At 37.4% G+C, this 21,937-nt stretch overlaps 1 protein-coding gene across 1 annotated transcript in view; it reads left to right on the forward strand.

Moving 5' to 3' along the window:
• fam169ab (family with sequence similarity 169 member Ab) overlaps positions 1–10,297 on the forward strand; it is a 31,393-nt gene extending 21,096 nt beyond the window's left edge. Inside the window, exons 6-13 of the mRNA XM_083564061.1 lie at positions 334–513; positions 2,546–2,668; positions 3,513–3,610; positions 4,201–4,243; positions 5,837–5,951; positions 6,953–7,046; positions 7,644–7,781; positions 7,934–10,297. Coding sequence (XP_083420187.1) covers positions 334–513; positions 2,546–2,668; positions 3,513–3,610; positions 4,201–4,243; positions 5,837–5,951; positions 6,953–7,046; positions 7,644–7,781; positions 7,934–9,067 — 1,925 coding nt within the window. The 3' untranslated portion in view covers positions 9,068–10,297. The remainder of the gene's footprint in view (positions 1–333; positions 514–2,545; positions 2,669–3,512; positions 3,611–4,200; positions 4,244–5,836; positions 5,952–6,952; positions 7,047–7,643; positions 7,782–7,933) is intronic.
• The last annotated feature ends 11,640 nt before the right edge of the window (positions 10,298–21,937 follow it).

The raw sequence follows: 21,937 nt of genomic DNA on the forward strand, positions 1-21,937 counted from the left end.
TGGTGGTATAATTGTGTGGGGAATAAAGTAGCTGACCACATACATCCCTTTATGGTCACAATGTACATGTCATATCATTTACTTCCTGCATGATACTGAGCCACAGGTCAGTACAGGTCAATCAGTCTTCAACTAGTTTCATAAACATGACAATGAGTTCAATCTAATTCACTCTCCTTTGCAGACACCATATTTAAATCTAAAGTAATAATCTGGTAATAGGTGGTTTACAAACCTTGGAGATATACAAATTTGTGGTTCTCAGTCTTGAAAATAATGTATTTAATTACTGAAAAGAAAAATGTATTCTGTTTTTTATTGTACATCTTTCAGGTAGCGTTTGTAATAACTCATTGAGGCAGTGCTACTTCCTGCCTGTCCTGGACTCCATATTTGTGAGGAAAGCTCACCGGGGAAAAGGCTTTGGGCTTCAGATGCTGGAGGATTTCGTGGATTCCTTTAATGAGGATGAACTTGGCCTAAGATACCCGTTGTCTCCAGCTATGACAAGTGGTAAGATTTGTTGATTTGAATTGGTAGGAGTTGGAGTTTATATTCATAGTTGTTTGTTACGGATTTTTAATGTTGTTGACCAAGCTCCTATACTTTACAGATCTAACAGAGAAGTAATATAGTGGTAAAAACTAAAACTTAATTTTATATAAAGCTCTTTTATGTGAAACCTGGCAACATCGCAGTAAATATACAAGTAAACATATATAGTAAACTTTCTGTGATTAAATGACTGTTTAGCTTTTCTGTTAGAGCTCTTGGTGAAATGTGTGTGAGACAGGCAGCAAGGCTGCCATTTTTTCATGGTTTTCATGCCAAGTAAGACACAAGCTGCTAGAGGAAATGATTGAAATATCTGAGCTTTTTTTTCCAAGTGGGAAGTTTATGATTGGTCCGAGCATTCAGGAAGTATTTAAACTCATTTATTTATTTTTTATGTTCTAAATGCTTTTTTAGAAAATTTTAATCAATCTACAATCCATAAACCATAAAAACAAAGCAAACCCCCCCCCAAACAAACAAAATGGCACCACCGGTGTTTCAATGATTAAAGTCAACCTGAGGCAAATATAAGAGCAAAAACCAATCGAAGATGCCGAAGGAACTTGGGCATCTCTGAGAAAAGAATTGTATCAAGGCACATTTCTCGATTTGTTGAGGGGTTCCAATGAGCACAGTGATTTCCTTAATATTTTAAATGAAAATTATAACATTACATTTATTTTCTGTAGTTGATTGATTATATACTTAGTTTTTTGGACTAGAACTTAAAAAATGTGTGGTTTTGTCTAATTAAATATGCATATGTTTGCATAATGACAAAACCAACAAAGTGTAGCCTTAAACTTTTTAGAATTCAAATATTTATTATGCAGTACAAATATGTTTTTATGGTATTTATTTTATTTCTGCACTACTATGAAAAAAATGGCTTTTTTGTGTTGAAGCAAAATTTTACGTTATTAGAACAGTATGAATTTAGAGAACAGTATTTTTTTTTTTTTTGTTTCGGATATAGTAATATACTATTATTAATGTATAATATAGAATGTGTGAAATTGGTTTTAAAAATACAATATTTTTTAATGTGAGACTGTAAGGAACCTGAGAAGCATATGTAGTTGTAGTAATAATAATAATAATAATAATAATAATAATAAAAATAAAAATAATAATATATTGATATAAATCATCGAGCAAGTTTTTCATCGATGTAAAGTACATCATATTATTAGGCCAGTTGAGAATAGCTTAAAGTGTTCTATAATTACTGTTTGAAGGTGGCCAACAATTAAGTAAACAGTTTTGAGTTTTGAGATTATTATTGCTACATTATGGGTTTTAAAAGTGAAGTTTATCCATTTTATATAATTGACTAAATTGTTTTTTAAATCTGAACATAATGAACATACAGTACAGACCAAAAGTTTGGACACACCTTCTCATTCAAAGAGTTTTCTTTATTTTCATGACTATGAAAATTGTAGATTCACACTGAAGGCATCAAAACTATGAATTAACACATGTGGAATTATATATGGAATTATATACATAACAAAAATTTGTGAAACAACTGAAAAATGTCATATTCTAGGTTCTTCAAAGTAGCCACCTTTTGCTTTGATTACTGCTTTGCACACTCTTGGCATTCTCTTGATGAGCTTCAAGAGGTAGTCACCTGAAATGGTCTTCCAACAGTCTTGAAGGAGTTCCCCGAGAGATGCTTGGCACTTGTTGGCCCTTTTGCCTTTACTCTGTGGTCCAGCTCACCATTAAACCATCTCTATTGGGTTCAGGTCCCGTGACTGTGGAGGCCAGGTCATCTGGCGCAGCACCCCATCACTCCCCTTCTTGGTCAAATAGCCCTTGATGCCTTCAGTGTGACTCTACAATTTTCATAGTCATGAAAATAAAGAAAACTCTTTGAATGAGAAGGTGTGTCCAAACTTTTGGTCTGTACTGTATATTAGAAGAAACACAAATATTTTTCTTCTCCATCCACCCTTGGATTTGTCTTCTGTTTTTTCTCCAGTTTGTAGGCATTATCTGGATCGTTACCCGGCTGATGTAGATCTGATCTGGGAGGTAGAGGGAGTTGGTGGCGCTTATCAGAGGACCAAAGTGGCTTATAAACTCAGCTCTAGACCACTGAATGGTAAATAATTTGAACAAAATCATTTGCTTAGCTTTTTAGTTTAGTTTCACAGTCAGATTTTTTTACATGGGGAAGCTGCTGTTATTGGCTTAAACATCATCATGTACAAAAACTTATCATTATATTTTTAATGAATGTGGATTTAATAGTGTAATAATGGATTTCACTAAGTTAGACAGTTGCCAAATAGCAAATGCTAGCTAAGCTGGCTTGTGTTTAAGGAGGCATTCATTGAATTAATCAGTTAGCTAATAACCTTATTAGCTTAATAATAGTTGTTAGCTCTTCAAAAATAAATTATTTTTAATCCTCTAAATGTGTCTAAACTGAAATAAATGGATTATTCATAACTATCACCAAAACCTTTTTTTGTCAATGTGGTTTGGTAAGGATGGAAATTGTTGTTTCTTCTTTGTTCTGAGACACCCGAATAAGTAAAAAAAAAAAAAAAAAAAAAAAAAAAGTATTTATTTGGTTGAAGTTTAGGATGTTGTAGGATGTCTAGTACAGTATGTGAGGTTATTCCCATTAAAACTAATATTGTGTATTCTTAGCACTTCTCCATATAGACAGTGATTCCTTTTTTTCTTTAAGATGACTGCACATTCTGCCTGTGTTAAGATAAGATATACCTTTATTTGTCCCACAGTGGGGACATTTTTCTGTTACAGCAGCAAAGAATTAGAAATGCAAATATATAAAAAGAATAGAAACATAATATAGTTCAAATCTAAATTTTAACTTTCATCAATGTACTGTGTAGTATAAACATGACTAGTTGACAATTGAGTATGATTTCATTACATTATGTGTTAATGGTTATCTGTATGTTTTGTAATGAAAGACACTCATAAAGGTGGCCATGGCGAAGATAATGGGCGAAATGGAGATATTGTGGAGGATGAGGTGGAGGAATCGAAGGAGCCCTGTCTTAACATCACTGTATGTTGCTTATTTTTAGAATTTCCTTCTATTGTTTTAGGTTACTGACTGTAATACTAATACCTTTCCTTCATTGTCATAATATAATCAAACTTTTGTTCACCCAGAACTCTCTTAACCCATCACTTCAGATCTTATTGCACAGGTTTAATCCAAATGCGTCATTGTACAAATAATGTCAGCTCAGATCTAGTAGAAAGTTCAAGAGTAAGATCTTTGCTTCAAACCAGTAAAATAAATAATGACCACATTATTATAATGAGCTAATATTTAAATCGCTATGCTTATAAACTGTTTTATAAGGGGTTAATATAATTTCATTATAATTTAAGGTCTTTCAAGTTGCAAAAATCATTGGAAAACCCCTAAATATTTATATTAAGTGAAAGGATACCACAAGAATACAAGAAAAATGTTGAATTTTCGAATTACGACAATAAAACCAAGTAAACCATGGAGATCTATTCAAAATTGTCGAACTGTCAGTAAGTGATGGATTTAAAAGATGAATAACTTTACCACCGGAGAGATAAAAATTTGTCATCATGAATAAAGCATATTAAGCATATTTTTATATGTTTTTTTCACAGGAGGAAGTGATTGTGGTCAACAAGCATCATAAAGTAACTGAAGGTACGTAGATTTCCACAGCATGCAATGGTTTCATAAGTATTTACCCCTTAAATATTCGGTAGACTGTAATATCAAAGTGTGATTGTATAAGTATTATACATATTTATATATTATACATATAATATATATTCAAAATATTTTCAACACCATCAGACTCTTCTTTACAATCTAAATGATGCTAAGTACATAATCCACACTTTCTCATGCTCTAGATGAACCTTTTAATCATTTGTCTTCAGCATTCCTAGAAACAAAGGTCTATGTTGAATTTCTTCAGTAACACACAAATACACATTTAACACACATTTAAGTTTTGTTCAAAATATTTTGAGACTTAAAGTAAATTATAAAATCAATTTTTGACTAGAGTATACTGTTATCCCCCCCCCTTACAAATAAATGATCTAGAATTTATGGTAGGATTATTTTAACAGAGAGAGACAAAATATTAAAAGAAACAATAAAGAAAGGTTATACATGAATTTGTATTCACATCCAAGGTTCACATCCAAGATTCTACAGTGCATGACCCCTTTCATGTGGTGAAGTCTTCCTGTACCCTTAGCAGAGAAACAGCCCCAAAGCAGAATGTTTCCTCCTCCATGTTTGACAGTGGGGATGGTGTTCTTGGGGTCATATTTTGCATTTCTCAGCCTCTAAACACTGCGAGTCAAGCTGATGCCAAAGAGCTAAATTTTTTATCTCATCTGACCACATCGCATTCTCTCAAGCCTTCTCTGAATCATTCAGGTGTTTGTTGGCAAACTTCAGACGAGCCTGTTCATGTGCATTCTTGAGCAGAAGGACCTTCATGTGTTACCAATGGTTTTCTTGGTGACTGTGGTCTACGCTTCCTTGAGATCATTAACAAGTTCCTTCCATGTAATTCTGGGATGATCTCTTACCTTTTTAAGAATCATTCTTACACCATGTGGTGAGATTTTGCATGGAGCTCCAGAGCGATGGCCGTTGCCTTATTTTGTATTTCTTTCATTACCAAATTATTGCTCCTAATTGTCTTTTTCTCACCAAGCTTCTTACTTATGGTCCAGTAACCCATTCTAGTTTTATGCAAGTCTAAAATCTGACCCTCTTGACAGCTCTTTGGTCTTTCCCATGGTGGAGGTTTGAATAAAGGAGGTTGATTATTTGACAGGTGTTTTTTATACACCTAATAAGATGATATTAGGAGTTGTTTCTTAAACGTACAGGACTAATTTGGGGTGTGGAGGCCGGAATTCTTGCTGGTTGGTAAGGGGTCAAATGATTATTTTACTCCATCCTATACAAATTAATTTATGTGTAATATACATTTTTTCTTTCTGGTTTTCTTTTTTTATAATATTTTTTTCTCTCTGTTCAAATCACCCTACCATAACAATTCTAGACTGGTTATTTCTTTTTAAGGGGTGAATTTACAAAATCAGCAGGGGATCAAATAACTATTTTCCCTAACTGCATCTGAATAACTAGCCACTGACTAACAATACACAATGTGAGTTAAAGCTAAATGACTGTGAATACTTATGCAAGGCACTGTATATGTTTGTATGAGTCTTTAAATTCTCTTTCTTGCTTTTTGTTTCTCTGCAGAGAGCGACACACCAATCTCCACACGTACCCGGAGCAGCGAGCACAGGTGGAGGAAGAGAGTCAGAGACGAAGATGGGACAAAAGAGGTGGATACCCGGCCAGACAAAATCAACAGGTCTTTAACTCTCGTCATTACAAAAAAGAAATCTCCATCATCTTTTCTGGGTTAGGTATTGGCTAAATTGCTATTTTCTTTCTGCCCAGCTGAAAATAAAACTAATAAATAAATAAATATACTAACAAAATATACTAATATTAATACTTTTTTTTACATTTATTTATACCTCTTTGTCTCAGAAAAGATCACTGTCTCCTATGTAAATTTCTCTGTACTTCCACTGTACAATACAACATGGAATCAGGCCTTGCATGGCTGTACTCAGCTTCCAGAATTGTTGGCACCCTAAGTAAAGAGGCGAATGGCTGTGGTTATAGATGTTAATTTCATACTGAAAATATGCCCAAATGTTAACTTGCATGTTCTTATTTATATAATTTCTTTCTTTTTAAAAATAGATTTAGATTTTATACAATTTATGCACCTATCCATGATTTTTCTATCTTTATATGGGTGTAAATATGAGTTAACAGAGGCCAGTTCCTCTTGGTCATGATTATGGCAATTTATAGAGTTTGCAACAAACAAATCTCTAAGGTACCTTCCTCAAAAAAAAAAAAATGGAAGTAAGGAGGATGAAGAATCTCAATACATGGAGAAAGCTAGACAACAATCTGTTTGAAATGTGTGGCAAAAGAAAGCCAGAATTTCAGTGAGAAAAAAAACTCTACAAGAAACTCTGTGGCATAAATTAGATAATCTATAATATCATGGCTTATCCAAAGACATACTTTCATCAGCTTTACCTGTCTTTACTAATGCTGCCCATTATTCTGGATCTGACTGTAGAAAGTAAAGATTTTCTTGAAGTTTCTAATGTGTGTTTGTGTGTTGTTAAAGAAACTTAGCGTAGACCTTTTCTTCTAGGAATGTTGAGGACAAATGATTAAACAATGCTTAGTAGGTAATCTTTCCCTCGCTCTAGAGGAGCTTTTTAGATTATAAAGATTAGTGTTGTGAGATTTGTGGGTCTGAACAATGTATATGTGGGATCACAGGATGGAGATGGAAGAAGTGGAGAGGAAGGAATTCACCCCTGCTGACAGTTTAGGAGGAGTTGAATCAGTGACTGAGGATCCAGCTGAGACACCAGTACTATTCTTTTTCTCTTGCTCTCTCTTTCTCTCACATGCACACACACACACACACACACACACACACACACACACACACACACACACACACACACACACACACACACACACACACACACACACACACACACACACACACACACACACACACACACACACACAAAACAGATCTGTTGAACACTTAAAAATTGCCTTTCCCCCCACATTTTTCTTGGTGAAATCTGTTCATATTCACTGCACTGATATAGGAAGGCTATGGTAACTCAAATAACTACTCTTTACTACTGTTATGAGAAGAAAAGCATCTCAGAAAACATTAAAATATAAAGGCAAATGGGAAACTGATGTGGAAGACCACAGCAGGTTTTCTTGCCTCCCTCACAGCGTCTAGCCTTCCTATTTAACAACATCCTTATCGATTTCACATTCATTAAGGAAATAATTTTTTAGTCAGGTCAGGCTGTTTAGATAATGATCAGTCGTCTTGCTTGGTTCCATACACCACTAAATGGTTCTAGAGTCAATAAATTCTGTACATTAATGAGTGCGAAGTGTTTATTTTTACCCTTGCACACTCTGTGTTTCTCTACTAAAGACTGTGAAAGTGAATAGCAATCAGGATGAAGACAAGAAGGGTGGTGCAGCAGAAAAGGATGAATCCGCCATCCAGAATGAGGAAGAGGAGATGGAGGTTATGGAACAGGCAGAGGAACACAAAGCTCCTATAGAAAAAGTAGGATGCTAACAAAACATGATGCTTTGAGCTGCTGACTCACACCTGATGCTAAATCTGTGATAAAACCTTTAAAACTTCTAGTTTTTTTTTGTTTCTTAGAATAAGCTGCTCTAATGAACACTCCCTTTTCTTTTTTCCATGCCAAACAGACTATGGATGCTTCAGAAGAGACCACTGCAGAGGTTCCTCCTGTAGATGAGGATAACCAAGTAATGAAAGTTGGTCCTTTGGCTTATTTGCAGCAAAAAGTGAAGGATGCTCCTGCATCTGAGGAGAATATGGTTGTTGAACATGAAAAGAAAGAAGCAGACAAGCAAGTTGCTCCTGCAGATAAGAAACAGGAAGCATTTCCTATGGCTAAGGAGAGAAAAGAAGTAGCTCCTGCAGTTCATGAGGAACAAGAAGTAGCTCCTGGTTTAGAGGAGTCACAAAAAGTAAGTTCTGCCAATAAGGACAATGTAGTAGTAGTGGCTCCTGCAGCTGAGGAGGAAGAGGATGACGCTCCTACAGCAGTGGAAGAGCAGGAAGAAGTTCCTCCAACTAAGGAGAAGCAATATGTGGATGTGGAGGAACTGGATGTTGCTCCTTCTGTTGAGGAAGAGCCAGAGGTAGCGCCTGAAAATGGGAAAAATAAAGTAATGCCTTCTGCTGAGGAGGAAGTAGCTTCAGAAACTGATGATGATGAAGTAGCTCCTAAAGTTAAGAAACAAGAAGTAGATTTTCCAGCTGAGGAAACATCATCGTCTTCACTTGCCACAGATCCTGAGGGAGAACAAGGACAGGACGAGGAGTCTATGGATATATTGAATAATATGGAGGAAATAGCTGATGTATCTGAACAGTCTTCTAAGGAAGATGAGAGTCAGCCTTGTGAAGAGAAAAAAAACAACACACAGGCAGTGGAGGATAAGGAGGAAGCTCAAATTGAGGAGGAGATGGATGAGGAGGAAGAGGAAAAGAACGCACCTGATTTCTCAGCGGTTCACCTGGCGTCCAAAACAAAAGCAGCGCTTCCGACCTCCAAACGCACCTCCAAGAGACTGAGCAAGATGACCGTGGAGGATGATAAAGACGAACAGGGAGAGGCGAACGTGATAGAGGAAGACAAGGGAATGAGCTCAGAGGAAGAAAAGGTGACGACAGAAGAGGAGGCAGAGCACAGTTCAGAGGAGGAGGAGCAAGTACAGGATTCACCTGTGATTGACAAGCGTGTATTGAGGGGGAAAACCAAAGTGATCCAGACCACACAGCGAACCAGATCCAAACGGCGTGGCAAGATCTAAAGAAACACCACATGCACACTTCCTCACTGAAACTCCCTTAACATGCACACTTTTTAGTAACACTCACAGATGAAACGAAACAGCGCCGAACAGCCACTAGTGAGGTTTAAAGCTCTTGCGTGTGGGAAGTGTGTGCTCATTTGTGTGCATATTCGTGTCTACGCAAAACACACACATTTACAACTGGGCTTAAACCTGATGTGCAGGGTTTTATAGTGCTGGATTTTTATATTGAGGTTCGGGGTTACGTTGATTCACCGTCTTCTAACTGTTACTAAACTCTTTGTTAACTAAATTTTTATTACCAAAACAGTAAGAAAAAAAAGATTTGTATAAAATATTTCGGCTTTCTGTCCTTCATATACAAAACCTACACAGTCACGGCCTCGTCAATGATCCTTCGCAATTTCCCCAAAGTTTAAGATCAGACAGTCAGGATTATATTATAATGTTATAACCATCAAATTATAGACATAAACCATGAGAGTAAATGCAGCACTGCTTTTCCATTTGTCTTGTTTTTTTTCTCTCTTTTTTTTTTAAAGCGAAAGGAGATGTAGGATTCGTAAATGAGAGTATGAAGAATTGACCAAAATTAATATACTACTAATATATACCAGTATTACAGATACAGAGGCAGACATTTTTCTTTAGGAAATACTCGTGAACTGAAGTAAAAAAATTAATCCCTTTATGTTCACTTAAATGTGACAAATTTGTTATTTTTATCTTAGAGGCCTTAATGTGACCAGTTCTTGTGCTGAATAATATACCAATATAATACATTTGTAACTTCAGTATTAGAAAAAATGCATTTTAGGTTAAAATTTTAGCCTTGACTGCTTGTGAATTTGTTTTTGTTGATTTTTTCAAACTTGCGTTCACCACACGAGGGAGCCCTAGAGTTAAAACACGTGAACACACACCCACTTTTCTGATTTCCCTGCACACATCTTAATAGCAGTTATAGAAATTATTTTTGGGTGTCACAATGTGTTTGTCTGAGCCTTGTATTGGTACCTTTCACCTATCAGATCTTTACTTTAACTGCGTTTCTGAGACTGTATGTAATATTGTACCCAAGTAAACATTTCAAGCCTGATGCCCCTTTTTTTTTTTATTGTAAATCAGGTTTTATTGTGAGAATTTTTTCTGTTTTGCAAACTTTTCTGCTTCTGTTCAAGCTATGACTTTATTTCTGTAGCGAATAAATCAATATCTTAATATAAATCTTTATACTGTATTCATTTTCTTCTTTATTCAGGTTCGTCCTGGCTTCGTGTACAATATTATAGTGGGCCACCATGCAATATATGAGAAGAGGAAAATAATGGTTAAAAAATGTACAAACAAATTTCGAAGAACGTGAAAAATAAAGAGCCGCTCCCTGACCCTCATTAGAGGTCACTGAATAGATGCATTAGGCATTAAACTCAATTATACAATAATTTAAACTAGAATTTTTTAACTATACCTGCATTAGTTAAACAGATTACAGAGCCATGTTTTTTTTTTTCTTCACTTCTCTAACACTCTATTACGTTACACTGTTGACCCCAGGTACCTGAACTCCTCCACCTTCTCCACCTCTTCTCCCTGCAACCGCACCACATTCCTCAGGCATCCTCTCACCTTTCAAAATCTGTTAAAAACGCCACTGCCATCTCTCTTAAACATCTCCATGCTTCTACCGGTATGTCATCTGTTAAGGTGGTAAATAACCTGTTATTGGCTTCTGATCAGGGTTTTGTCTCCTTACTTGTTTTGCTCAACCTTAGTGCAGCTTTGACACCATTGATCACACTATACTATTCGCTAGACTTGAGAACGTTGTTGGAATAAAGGGAACAGCTCTCTCTTGGCTCAGGTCTTATTTGACTAATCGCTATCAGTTTGTTGATGTAAATGGTGAGTTCTCCACACTTTATGAGGTAAAGTTTGGTGTTCCTCAAGGATCTGTCTTAGGCCCACTGCTTTTCTCTTTATATATGCTGCCTCTTGGTGAAATCATTCATAAACATGGGATTCGCTTCCATTGCTATGCTGATGACACACAGTTGTATATTTCAGCAAAGCCAGATGAGAAAGATCAGCTTAACAATGTTGAGAAGTGTGTAAAGGACATTAGACAGTGGATGCTTATTAACTTTTTTCTGCTCAACTCAGATAAGACGGAAGTACTTTTACTAGGACCACATGCAGCTAGAAGTAAACTTTCCGATTACGTAGCATCTCTCGATGGTGTTTCTGTTTCAGCGTGTACGGCTGTCAAAGACCTTGGTGTGATTATTGACCCTAGTCTTTCCTTTAAGTCTCACGTGAATAATATCACCGGGATCGCCTTCTTTCACCTTAGAAATATTGCTAAAATTAGAAATATGATGTCGTTACAGAATGCAGAAAAACTAGTTCATGCTTTTGTTACATCTAGATTAGACTACTGTAATGCTTTACTGTCTGGGTGTGCGAGTAAGTGCATAAATAAGCTTCAGTTAGTTCAGAATGCAGCAGCAAGAGTCCTTACTAGATCTAGGAAATATGACCACATCACCCCTGTTTTAATCAGTCTACACTAGCTCCCAATTAAATCTCGCATTGATTATAAAATACTACTACTGACGTATAAAGCACTTAACGGTCTCGCACCGCAGTATCTGAATGAACTTCTGTACCAGTATGATCCTCCACGCCTACTTAGATCAAAAGGCGCTGGCTATCTGTTGGTTCCTCAAATAACAAAGACTACAGCAGGGGGCAGATCTTTCTCTTATAAAGCCCCACAGTTATGGAACAGCCTTCCAACCAGTGTTCAAGTCGAGGTTGAAAACCTATTTATTTAGTCAAACCTTTGATCAGTAGATTTTTTTTCTTAGGTAAAGGCTCAGATCTGGAGGGACCATGGATATAGAGTGTTTGGTGAACTGGGATATTTGTATGCTGTCGTCCCCTCACATTCACACGTTCACTCAGGTTTGTTGACGGTGGTGTGTAATAATCCATATCCTTCTCTTCCTGTCACCCTCTTTTCTCTCTCTCTCTTTCTTTCTCTCTCTCTCTCTCTCTCTCTCGCTCTTTCTCTCTCTCTCTCTCTCTCTCTCTCTCTCTCTCTCTCTCTCTCTCTCTCTCTCTTTCTCTCTCTCTCTCTCTCTCTCTCGCTCGGTCGAGTCAAACATGCTCCTGAGGCTCCAGTGACCACTGTTCCTTCCCATCTTCCCGCTTCGTCCAGGCCTGCCTCTGATAGTGTTTTCTTCGACTGGAGGCCACTCTGTGCAGCTCGGGACGGTTTCTCATCAACACCTTGGGTGGTTCCATGAAATTCCGGAGTAAGAACGGGCCCTTTGAGGATGGATTGGACTGTAGTTAATGTGAACAGTCTGCTACACTGATTTTAGGAATACAGTTCGCTTCTGATCATCATCATCACTGTATCCCGCAACATTGTATATCTGCTTCAAATGGACATTAGGTGCAACCCAGATGAGGATGTGTTCCCTCTTGAGTCTGGTTCCTCTCAAGGTTTCTTCCTTATGCCATCTTGTGGAGTTTCTCCTTGCCACAGATGCTCATTAGGGACAAACGAACTTACAAAGAACATATTTACTTTTAATCGCCACATTATCTGTGTAAAGCTGCTTTGAGACAATGTTCATTGTTAAAAGCGCTATACAAATAAAAATGAATTGAATTGAATCTGGTCCAACCGACTTTCCACTCTTCATACTCATAATTGCTGCTCTCACTTCTTCCTTACTAATCCTATCCAGTTCCTGCTTCACCATCTCCACATCATCCAACCTTCTCTCTCTCATTTTCCTCATTCATCAGCTGCTCAAAATACTCCCTCCACCTTCTCAACACACTCTCCTCACTAATCAACACATTTCCATCTCTATCCTTTATTGCTCTAACTTGCAGCACATCCTTCCCATTTCGGTCCCTCTGCCTGGCCAATCGGTATAAATCCTTTTCTCCTTCCTTAGTGTCCAACTTCTCATACAGCTCCTCGTATGCCTTTTTCTTCGGCTTTTACCACATACCTCTTTACCTGCTGCCACATCTCCTTGTACTCCTGCCTACTTTTCTCATCACTCTGTCGATCCCAATTCTGTTTCACCAACCTCTTTCCCCTTCTGCTCTCCTGCACTTCCTCATTCCACCACCACGTCTCTTTGTCTTCCTTTATATTTTCAGATGTCACACCAAGTAACTTTCTAGCTGCCTCCTTTATCAGTTCTGCATTAGTTGCCCAATCATCCAGCACCTCTTCACCACCACCGAGCCCCTGTCTGACCTCTTCCCTGAATCTCACACTAAAGACTCCTCCTTCAGTTTCCACCATCTTATTCTTCTTTCAGTCCTTACTCTCCTCCTCTTCTTCTTCACCTCCAAAACCAACCTACAGACCACCATCCGATGCTGTCTAGCCACACTGTCCCCCGCCAACACCTTACAGTCTCCAATCTCCTTCAGGTTGCATCTCCTACATAGAACATAGTCCACCTGTGTGCACCTTCCCCCACTCTTATACGTCACCCTATGATCCTCCTTCTTCTTAAAATTAAGTGTTTTTGTTGTATTTATCTGCCACACCTTAAAGGCCGGACTGTGAAAATATTGTCCATTAAACCGGTCCATGGCACAAAAAAGGTTGAGGACTACTGATTTAAAGTATAGTGGAGTAAAAAGTACATATATTGAATCATAAATGTAATTAAGTAGGAACTAGAAAGTAGCCAAAAATTACTTGAGTACAGTAATGAAGTACATTTACTCAAAGACTTTACTCTATTGCAATACTTATGTTCAGCTGTTAATGAATTACTAAGAGAGTTTCTGTATTCTTTTGAAGCAGAGTATTTGTGGCCTTGGTGAAGATCATGCAGATGAGAAGTGTCGGTTAAAACATGTCTTGTGAAATGTGTTCAACTGTGAAGTTATTTTTGCATTTGCCACATGAGGGAGCTCTAAGGCCACAAAAAAAAAAATAAAATAAAAAAAATAAATCCTAAACATACATCGATGGCATTTAGAATAAAAACTATTGTGAGGTGATCTTATGCTGGCTTCTTATACTGTACTCTGACCTGTAAACGAGCGAATCAGACCCATGATGATGAATTTGACTGCACTTATGATGCACAAGGACTGTTCTATGCATTTAAAAGACAATTCAGTCTCAGAGTTTCAGAAATTCAGCGTTCCAGCATTATAAAACATGATGATCTCTGTGATCTATCTTGTTTTTTTTTTTATAGCTAATAAACAAACAAACAGAAACAAATAATTAATTGATATATGCCACATGTCAACATCTAATAGGATCATTCACTATTCTGGTTCAGGAGTCATCCTTATTCAGATTACTTTCTTTGATTTGCAGTGTATGTAAAAATCTGTCTGCATGTGCTCAGTTACATGTTAATCAGTTATGTTATTTACGATCTTTGGATGGAAAATAAGAATCTACATTGTGCATCTGCTTCATATCAGCTCAGGTCTTTGAACTGTGTGAACATGCACATATGGAGAGGAGGTGAAAGGATAATGTGGTGCCAGTTTTTGATGAAGAAAGGTGTGTGTGTGTGTGTGTGTGTGTGTGTGTGTGTGTGTGTGTGTGTGTGTGTGTGTGTGCGTGTGTAAGGCAGTTCTTTTTGTAATTTTGAACAAAAGCATCCCAGCTGCTCAGTCTCCACTAACTGGCCCTGGTTTACCAGAACTGCTTTCAACAGGAAAAAGTATTATCTTTTCTTGTCTCTATTATATTCCATTGTCTGTCTGTCTGTCTGTCTGTCTGTCTGTCTGTCTGTCTGTCTGTCTGTCTGTCTGTCTGTCTTTTTGAAAAACTTTGAGTGATTAGGCTATAGGTTATATTTCGCTAATTTAATTGTATTTTAAATGACAATGTAGGTTATTATCCTAATATTCTGTATCAATTGTTAAAACAACCAGAAGACAAAATTATTTTTGAATATTTAACTGTGCGTGTGTGTGTGTGTGTGTGTGTGTGTGTATTTCCTCATATGCTTCATATTTTATATAAAAATACTGTTGTATCTGTTGTAATGTTTTGTATTTTTTGTAGTTTTAAAATACTGTAAAATACTTTGTAAGAAGTCTACATGATGACATCATAAAAACTGCGGTCTCTAATTGTTGCCTACTCAGCAGTTTGCCCAGACTTGTTTAGATCAGAATAGAAAATTAATCCATATGGTAGAAGGTGGTGAAGGTAAGAAACCTGCAGGCTGTCAGCTTTCAAATAAGTGTCCAATGATTGATAAATAAATATTTGATTGCTGAACATTGTACCCTAATTAAAGAAGCTGTTTAGTAGGATCATGATTTTGCATACCATTGCATGCATGACTGCCTGTCACATAATATATTATTATAGTAATGATTAACAATGAAATGATATGAATGCAGGTTCCATCAGTTGTCTTCTTATGAAGGACTTGTTTGTCATTGAGTCAGTGTTGCTGATGCAAAGTAGGTCCTTCGTTATCAAACACCAAGTAACTAAATTAGGATACAATTATGAGTCTTTCGCAAACTGTTAAACATTAAACTGTTGGTTACTTTAAAACTAATCTTCATCTGGGAGATCACAGAAAAGTATGTGAATATTTGATTTGTTAACCGTTTGCATGTGTCTGATTTATTGGATGACTTGGATGGAGAAAAGCTGTTGCTATCAAACATTGTTTACTTAATCAGTCAGTTTAATGGTGAAGGAACAGATCAACTAGGTCAATTGATGGAAGGTTTGTGAAGAAATTTCATGCTCCCTCGTAAAAATATTTTTTAGTATTTTTAAAATACAAAAATACAGTAGTTTATATTGATACATGCTGTGGCTGCTGTATTTTGTAGTCTATTTTGATACACTTAAAGTTACGTGTTTGGAATTTTATTTTAAAATACCTTCAAAGTACATTTTACATTAGTTCATGCTTTTGTTACATTTAGATTAGACTACTGTAAAGCTTTACTGTCTGGGTGTTCGAGTAAGTGCATAAATAAACCTCATTTGGTTCACAATGCAGCAGCAAGAGTCCTTACTAGATTTATGAAATATGAGCACATCACCCCTGTTGATATCAGTCTACACTGACTCCTAATTAAATCTGGCATTTATTATAAAATACTACTATGGACGTATAAAGCACGTAATGGTCTTGTGCCGCAGTATCTGAGTAGACTTCTGTATCAATATGATCCTCCACGCCTACTTAGATCAAAAGGTGCAGGCTATTTGTTGGTACCTTAAATAATAAAGACTACAGCAGGGGGCAGATCTTCCTCTTATAAAGCCCCACAGTTATAGAGCAGCCTTCCAATTAGTGTTCGGGACTCAGACTAAAAACACATTTAATTAGTCAAGCCTTTTATCTGTAGATTTTTCTTAGATCTGGATGCTGTCTTCCCTCACTCGTTCTCTCAGGTTTGTTGACTGTGGTGTGGTGGGTTGTCTTTTATCGCGAAGATCCCTCATGTCAGTGTTAAATTCTGCCTCTCCCTTTTAGTAATGCTGCCATAGCAAAGTACACTGCACAATGTCCTTAACTTTTATACAACAATATGGATACTTAATAATCCATATCCTTCTCTCCCTGTCACCGATCTCCTCTTCTTGGATCTGCACGCTTGGTCCCGGCCTGCCTCTGGATGTGCTCTCTTCGATTGGAGGCCACTCTGTTTAGCTGGGGATCCATGATATTACGGAGTAAGAACAGGAGGTTTAAGAATTTAAATTTGGATTTGGACTGTACTTAATGTCAACAATCTGCTACACTGACTCAGGACTACAGTTTGCATCTGATCACCATCACTGCACACCTCAACATCGTTTATCTGCAATAAATGGATATTTGGTGCTACCCAGATGAGGATGGGTTCCTGCTTGAGTCTGGATCCTCTGAAGGTTTTCCATCTCAGGGAGTTTTTCCCTTGCTGAAATGTGTACGCATTTTTTGAGATACTCTCTCTCTCTCTCTCTCTCTCTCTCTCTCTCTCTCTCTCTCTCTCTCTCTCTCTCTCTCTATATATATATATATATATATATATATATATATATATATATATAAAAAAAAAAAACAATATAATATGTTCAATGTAATCTGTGTGTTATCTCCACTTATTTGAATGCAATAGTGTATCCACTTGTGCCACTTGTGTACAGCTCCTCGTGTCTGTTTTGGTGTGTGTGTGTGTGTGTGTGTGTGTGTGTGTGTGTGTGTGTGTGTGTGTGTGTGTGTGTGTGTGTGTGAGTGTGTGTGTGTGTGTGTGTGTGTGTGTGTGTGTGTTTTGCAGTCGTGGCTGATTAAGCATGGCGCAGGGTTTTTGTGTGTAATTAATGATGTGTCTCGTGCTCTCTCCCCTGGTAAAGGCTAATAGGATTTCCCTGCCCTGGGCTATGGCACTGAGAGGAGGTGCAAACAGGAGAGAGGCGATGGAAAGAAAAAAAGGAGGAGGAGAGAGAGGCATGTGATGGAAAAGAGGGAATGGTTTTGCTTTGGTGAAGGGAGAGACTGTGGATTGTTATAGGAGAATCTCACTGAATACTGATTAGATGGGGACAAGAGGAAAATTTGGCATAAAAAAAAAAGAAAGTATCCTTTCTGTCTCTTAATTAAAAAAAAAAAACTAAGAAAGAGGCATTCTTGATTGTGTTATGGATTGTGTGTGGTCAAAATTTGCCCTCTATAGTATTTACAGATAATTTAAGTAAGTTCTAAAATATTGGGGTGTGCTATTAAAGGTAAATAATCATTGATGGTGTGTTCTGAGTTGTGCGTAAGCTAACATCATGCTGCAAAGTGTTCTGTTCATCCTACATCGCATCATTGCAGCTGTACAAGTAATCATGAATGATCTGTCAGATCTCTTATTCATTTATAATTGCACTGAATATTGACGAATACATACGAGACCAGTTAGTTACAATCCCTTACATAATAGCAACTATTAACTGTCAATCTCTAACTAGCTGATTTTCTAATAACTGACACTAGAGACTTTTTACACACAAGACTCTCAAGTTGAATAAATGTCTTCTTACTGAAAGTGCCACCATTTCAAAAATTACTAATTTCTCATGTTTTTACTCAGATTAATACTAGTTTTGGATTATGTGGGAGATAGTATGTAAAGTCAAAGCTTCATATTTCTTCTCATACCATATATGGACAAAAATAGTGAGACACCAAACTTTTCCACACAAATAAGTTTTTCGCCCAAACTGTTACCACAAAGTTGGAAGCACACAATTGTAAAGGATTGTGAAGGACATTTTCTCCCTTCACTTGAACTAGGAGATCTAAACTTGTTTCCACATGACAATGCTCAATGCTCTGGATTACATCAGTTAGAGTGTAGGATCTTAATTATCCTGCTTTAGAACTCAGCCCAAGGCTTCCTCACCCTACATCAGTACCTGACTTTACCAACATGGTTGTGGCTGAATGAGCACAATTCTCCACAATCACACTCCAAAATCTAGTGTAACATCTTCCCAGATGAGTGGAGGTTATTCTAACAGCAAATGAAAACTAAACATGGAGCACATTTGGATCTTAAGGTCAGGTGTCCACTAACTTTTTGTCCATATATTAGATTAGATTCAACTTTATTGCCATTACACTTGTACAAGTACAAGGCAACGAAATTCAGTAACATATTGTACATTCACTGACATTTAAATAACATTTTTAAAAATGTTTTTAACCTTGCACTGTCAAAGGCATGCTCTGTCTGTGATATAACAAATACAGCTTGTAGAAGAATAATGATCAATTCAAAATTGTGTTTAAAATGAATGAGATGGAAATAGTTTTTTTTTTTTTTTTTGCCAGTGGCTCAGTTAATTGAAAAATCTCTTTGGTGCCTAAACTGCTTAGACAGAAATCTGTAGCTGTAACCACCTTTCATCGGCTATAAAGCTGAACAGTGCACAAAATACGAAATGAAATCGAAATGAAAGGAAATGCTATTAAGGAGAAAGATTTGTAATTTGCAATAGTGCATTTGTAACAGTGTAAAGCATAAATCTTTTTGACTTGTTGAACTAAAAAGGAAATAAAACTAGTAACTATGAATGCTATGTATAAAAAAAAATCTCATGCCTAAGCAACTGTTTCCATATTGTGGCAGCGAGTGTGACCGAGTGTTGGTTTGTGAAGGGCGGAGCTGGAAGGAAGAGAGCAGTAACGATCACAAATAATGCTAATACAAATCATGCATAGGTGTGTGATCCTTACCGCTCACTTCCTGCGACTCCACCCTCAATTTACAAATCATTTTAATCACCTTCCCTTTTAATGAAATGAAGGTACAGTGGTAATAGTGATGGCTAAAATTGAAGATAGATCAGGGCAAGGAGATGAGTGAACGTTTTTTTGTTTTTGTGGTGATGCAAAGAAACTTGGAGATGCACAATTGGAGAGGTTAGGGAATTAAATAGAAGCTTTAGGGGGGGATATTTGGACTAGAAAGAAGGTCTAAGGTAGAGATCTGAGGTAAAGAATATATATTTTGCTTCAGTGTTGTATCTAGGGCCATGACCAGCAGTAGTTAGAATGACTGATGTTACACTTATTATTAGGATATCGTTATTGTAAACATAATTGACTGGTCACTTGGAAGAAAAGACAATTATATGGATAATAAGCATTAGTTGTTGAATTAAAAAGAGACCTGTTGGTCTTAAAATGAAATCTCTAAAATCTGTGCTGTGCTAGGCCTATCAGTCATGATGCACATGTTAAGCTACAGTATAGAGAATTCGAATTGATTGACATGGTATAAGATAGAGAGCCAATAGTACAATTTAGAAGTTTGGGTATAAGACAAAGGGGACACAAATATAAAGGTATTTGTCTGATGCAGAGTCCAAGGAGTATGATAGAGAGATGACTTGTTGTACAATAGTTATCAAAGAATGGGATAAACTGTCTCCTGGTGACTAGGCATAATGGGATGTGTGGGGTATGAAAGGAAAAAGAATTAATAATGAGACATAATGGAGAGGGTGGAGAATGTTATGGAGTCAATGATAAAAACAGTGATTGAACAATGTTATTGAATGGTGGGCCTGGGCTGATAAAGGTGACATTAGAACATTTGATGATTACAGGCTGACATGTTATAGTGTAAAATACAGGGGACGACAGTTAAGGTGTACATTTCAGGATGCTGATGAAGAGCACAAAAACATGCAAGAGGTTGCAGCGTGCAGAATGGTTGAATAACTTGGAATTGCATAGAACAATATGCTCTTGAGGACATAAGGGAGATGTTAGGCTATCTTTTCTATATGAAGAGAAACAGTGACATCGTTTGGGTATAAAATGAGTCTAGGAGACATGGTGAATGTATTAGTGTATAGGGTAAAGGGGGTACCAAAAGGGGTGCATACATAATAGTATAAGGGGGATTATGGTACATTATGGCGATATTAGGAGATCTGAAGATAAGATCTTGAATAGGGATATGGAATGAAGGACAGGATGAAGATATTAATGTACATAACAAAAATCTGGTGGTTTGAAAGAGGCAGATGTGGAGGACAGGGTGGTATGGAGATGGATGATCTGCTGTGGCGATCCCTAATGGGAGAAGCCGAAAGAAGAAGAAGAATAGAAATTTGGTGTAAGAAATAGTGGTGATATTGATATGTAAATGCGATTGTAGTGTATAGTAGCAGCCCATAGGAGACAGTGCCAGTGGAGGAGTTGGTATAGTACAGGCTGTGAAGGGTCTAATAGACAGGATGGAGAGGTTAGGGCATCCACTGAAGGGTCTCCGGAAAATAAAGTCGTTAGGATGTTTTGGATGGGGGTTGGAGGATACTATGATTCTGAGGAGCTGATAGCATGAAGGCACAAATGGTGTGAGAGGAAACAGAGAAAGAGGGAGAGAGGGAACAAGCCGGTGATTTATAGTAGCAGACTTTCTCACTGAAGCACAACAGGGAAATCCATTCCAAAAGGGTATCAGTGATGATGGCCTTTAGGCTGTGTGTGTATATGTGTGTGTGCACACACACACCATGAAGACAAAACATATATTAGAGTAATAAAACGATAAACACTTTTAAAGTTACATAGCTGCCACTAGCGCCATGACCGGAGAGTGACTTCTATCTTTCTTCGTGCGCGTGTGTGTGTGTCTGTGTGTGTGTGTGTACAAATATATGCACTTGGATGCTCCTCATAGCAGTATTAGTAATGCGACTTCTCTTCTCTCTCCCTCTGCTTTCCAATAAAGTCATCTGCCTCTTCTCAGACCGAACCCCAGGGACCAAACAGAGGGAAGGAAAACGGGTAAATAAACGGAGGCAGTAATGGTGCAACGGCACCGACGAGCACGTCTGACTCTGCGTGTGTGTGTGTGTGGAGGCCCTCGGCACCCCTCTCACTTTACCCCTTATGTTAAAGGCAGTCAGAAGGAAAATTGGAGGCGGCACAGCTCTCTGCAAGCACACCTGAGACTGCGAAAGGAGGGATGGAGGGGGAGGAAAGACAGAACACGGATAGGAGAACAAGAGAGAGGAGAGTAGACGAGAGATGGCGAACGAAAAAAGAGGGGCTTCTAAGATTGAGAAGAAGAGAAGAGATGGAGATCTGGTGGAGCAGAGGAAGGAGAGATGGTAGGGGAAAGGATAATGGGGCAACAAAGAAATGCAAAACAGAAGAAAGATGGAAGAAATAGAAGGAGAGTGTGAGTAAAATAGTAGAGGAAGAAAGGGAAAGAAATAGGAGTGGCAAAACTTAGATACAGGAGAGGAGAGAGAAGTGTAAGAGGGCTTAAAAAGATTTACAAGGAACATAATGAAAGGGAGAGAATTCAGAAAATGGAAAGCAGCACCTG

Source organism: Silurus aristotelis (assembly GCF_946808225.1).
Source record: "Silurus aristotelis genome assembly, chromosome: 16".
NCBI classification, from domain to species: domain Eukaryota; kingdom Metazoa; phylum Chordata; class Actinopteri; order Siluriformes; family Siluridae; genus Silurus; species Silurus aristotelis.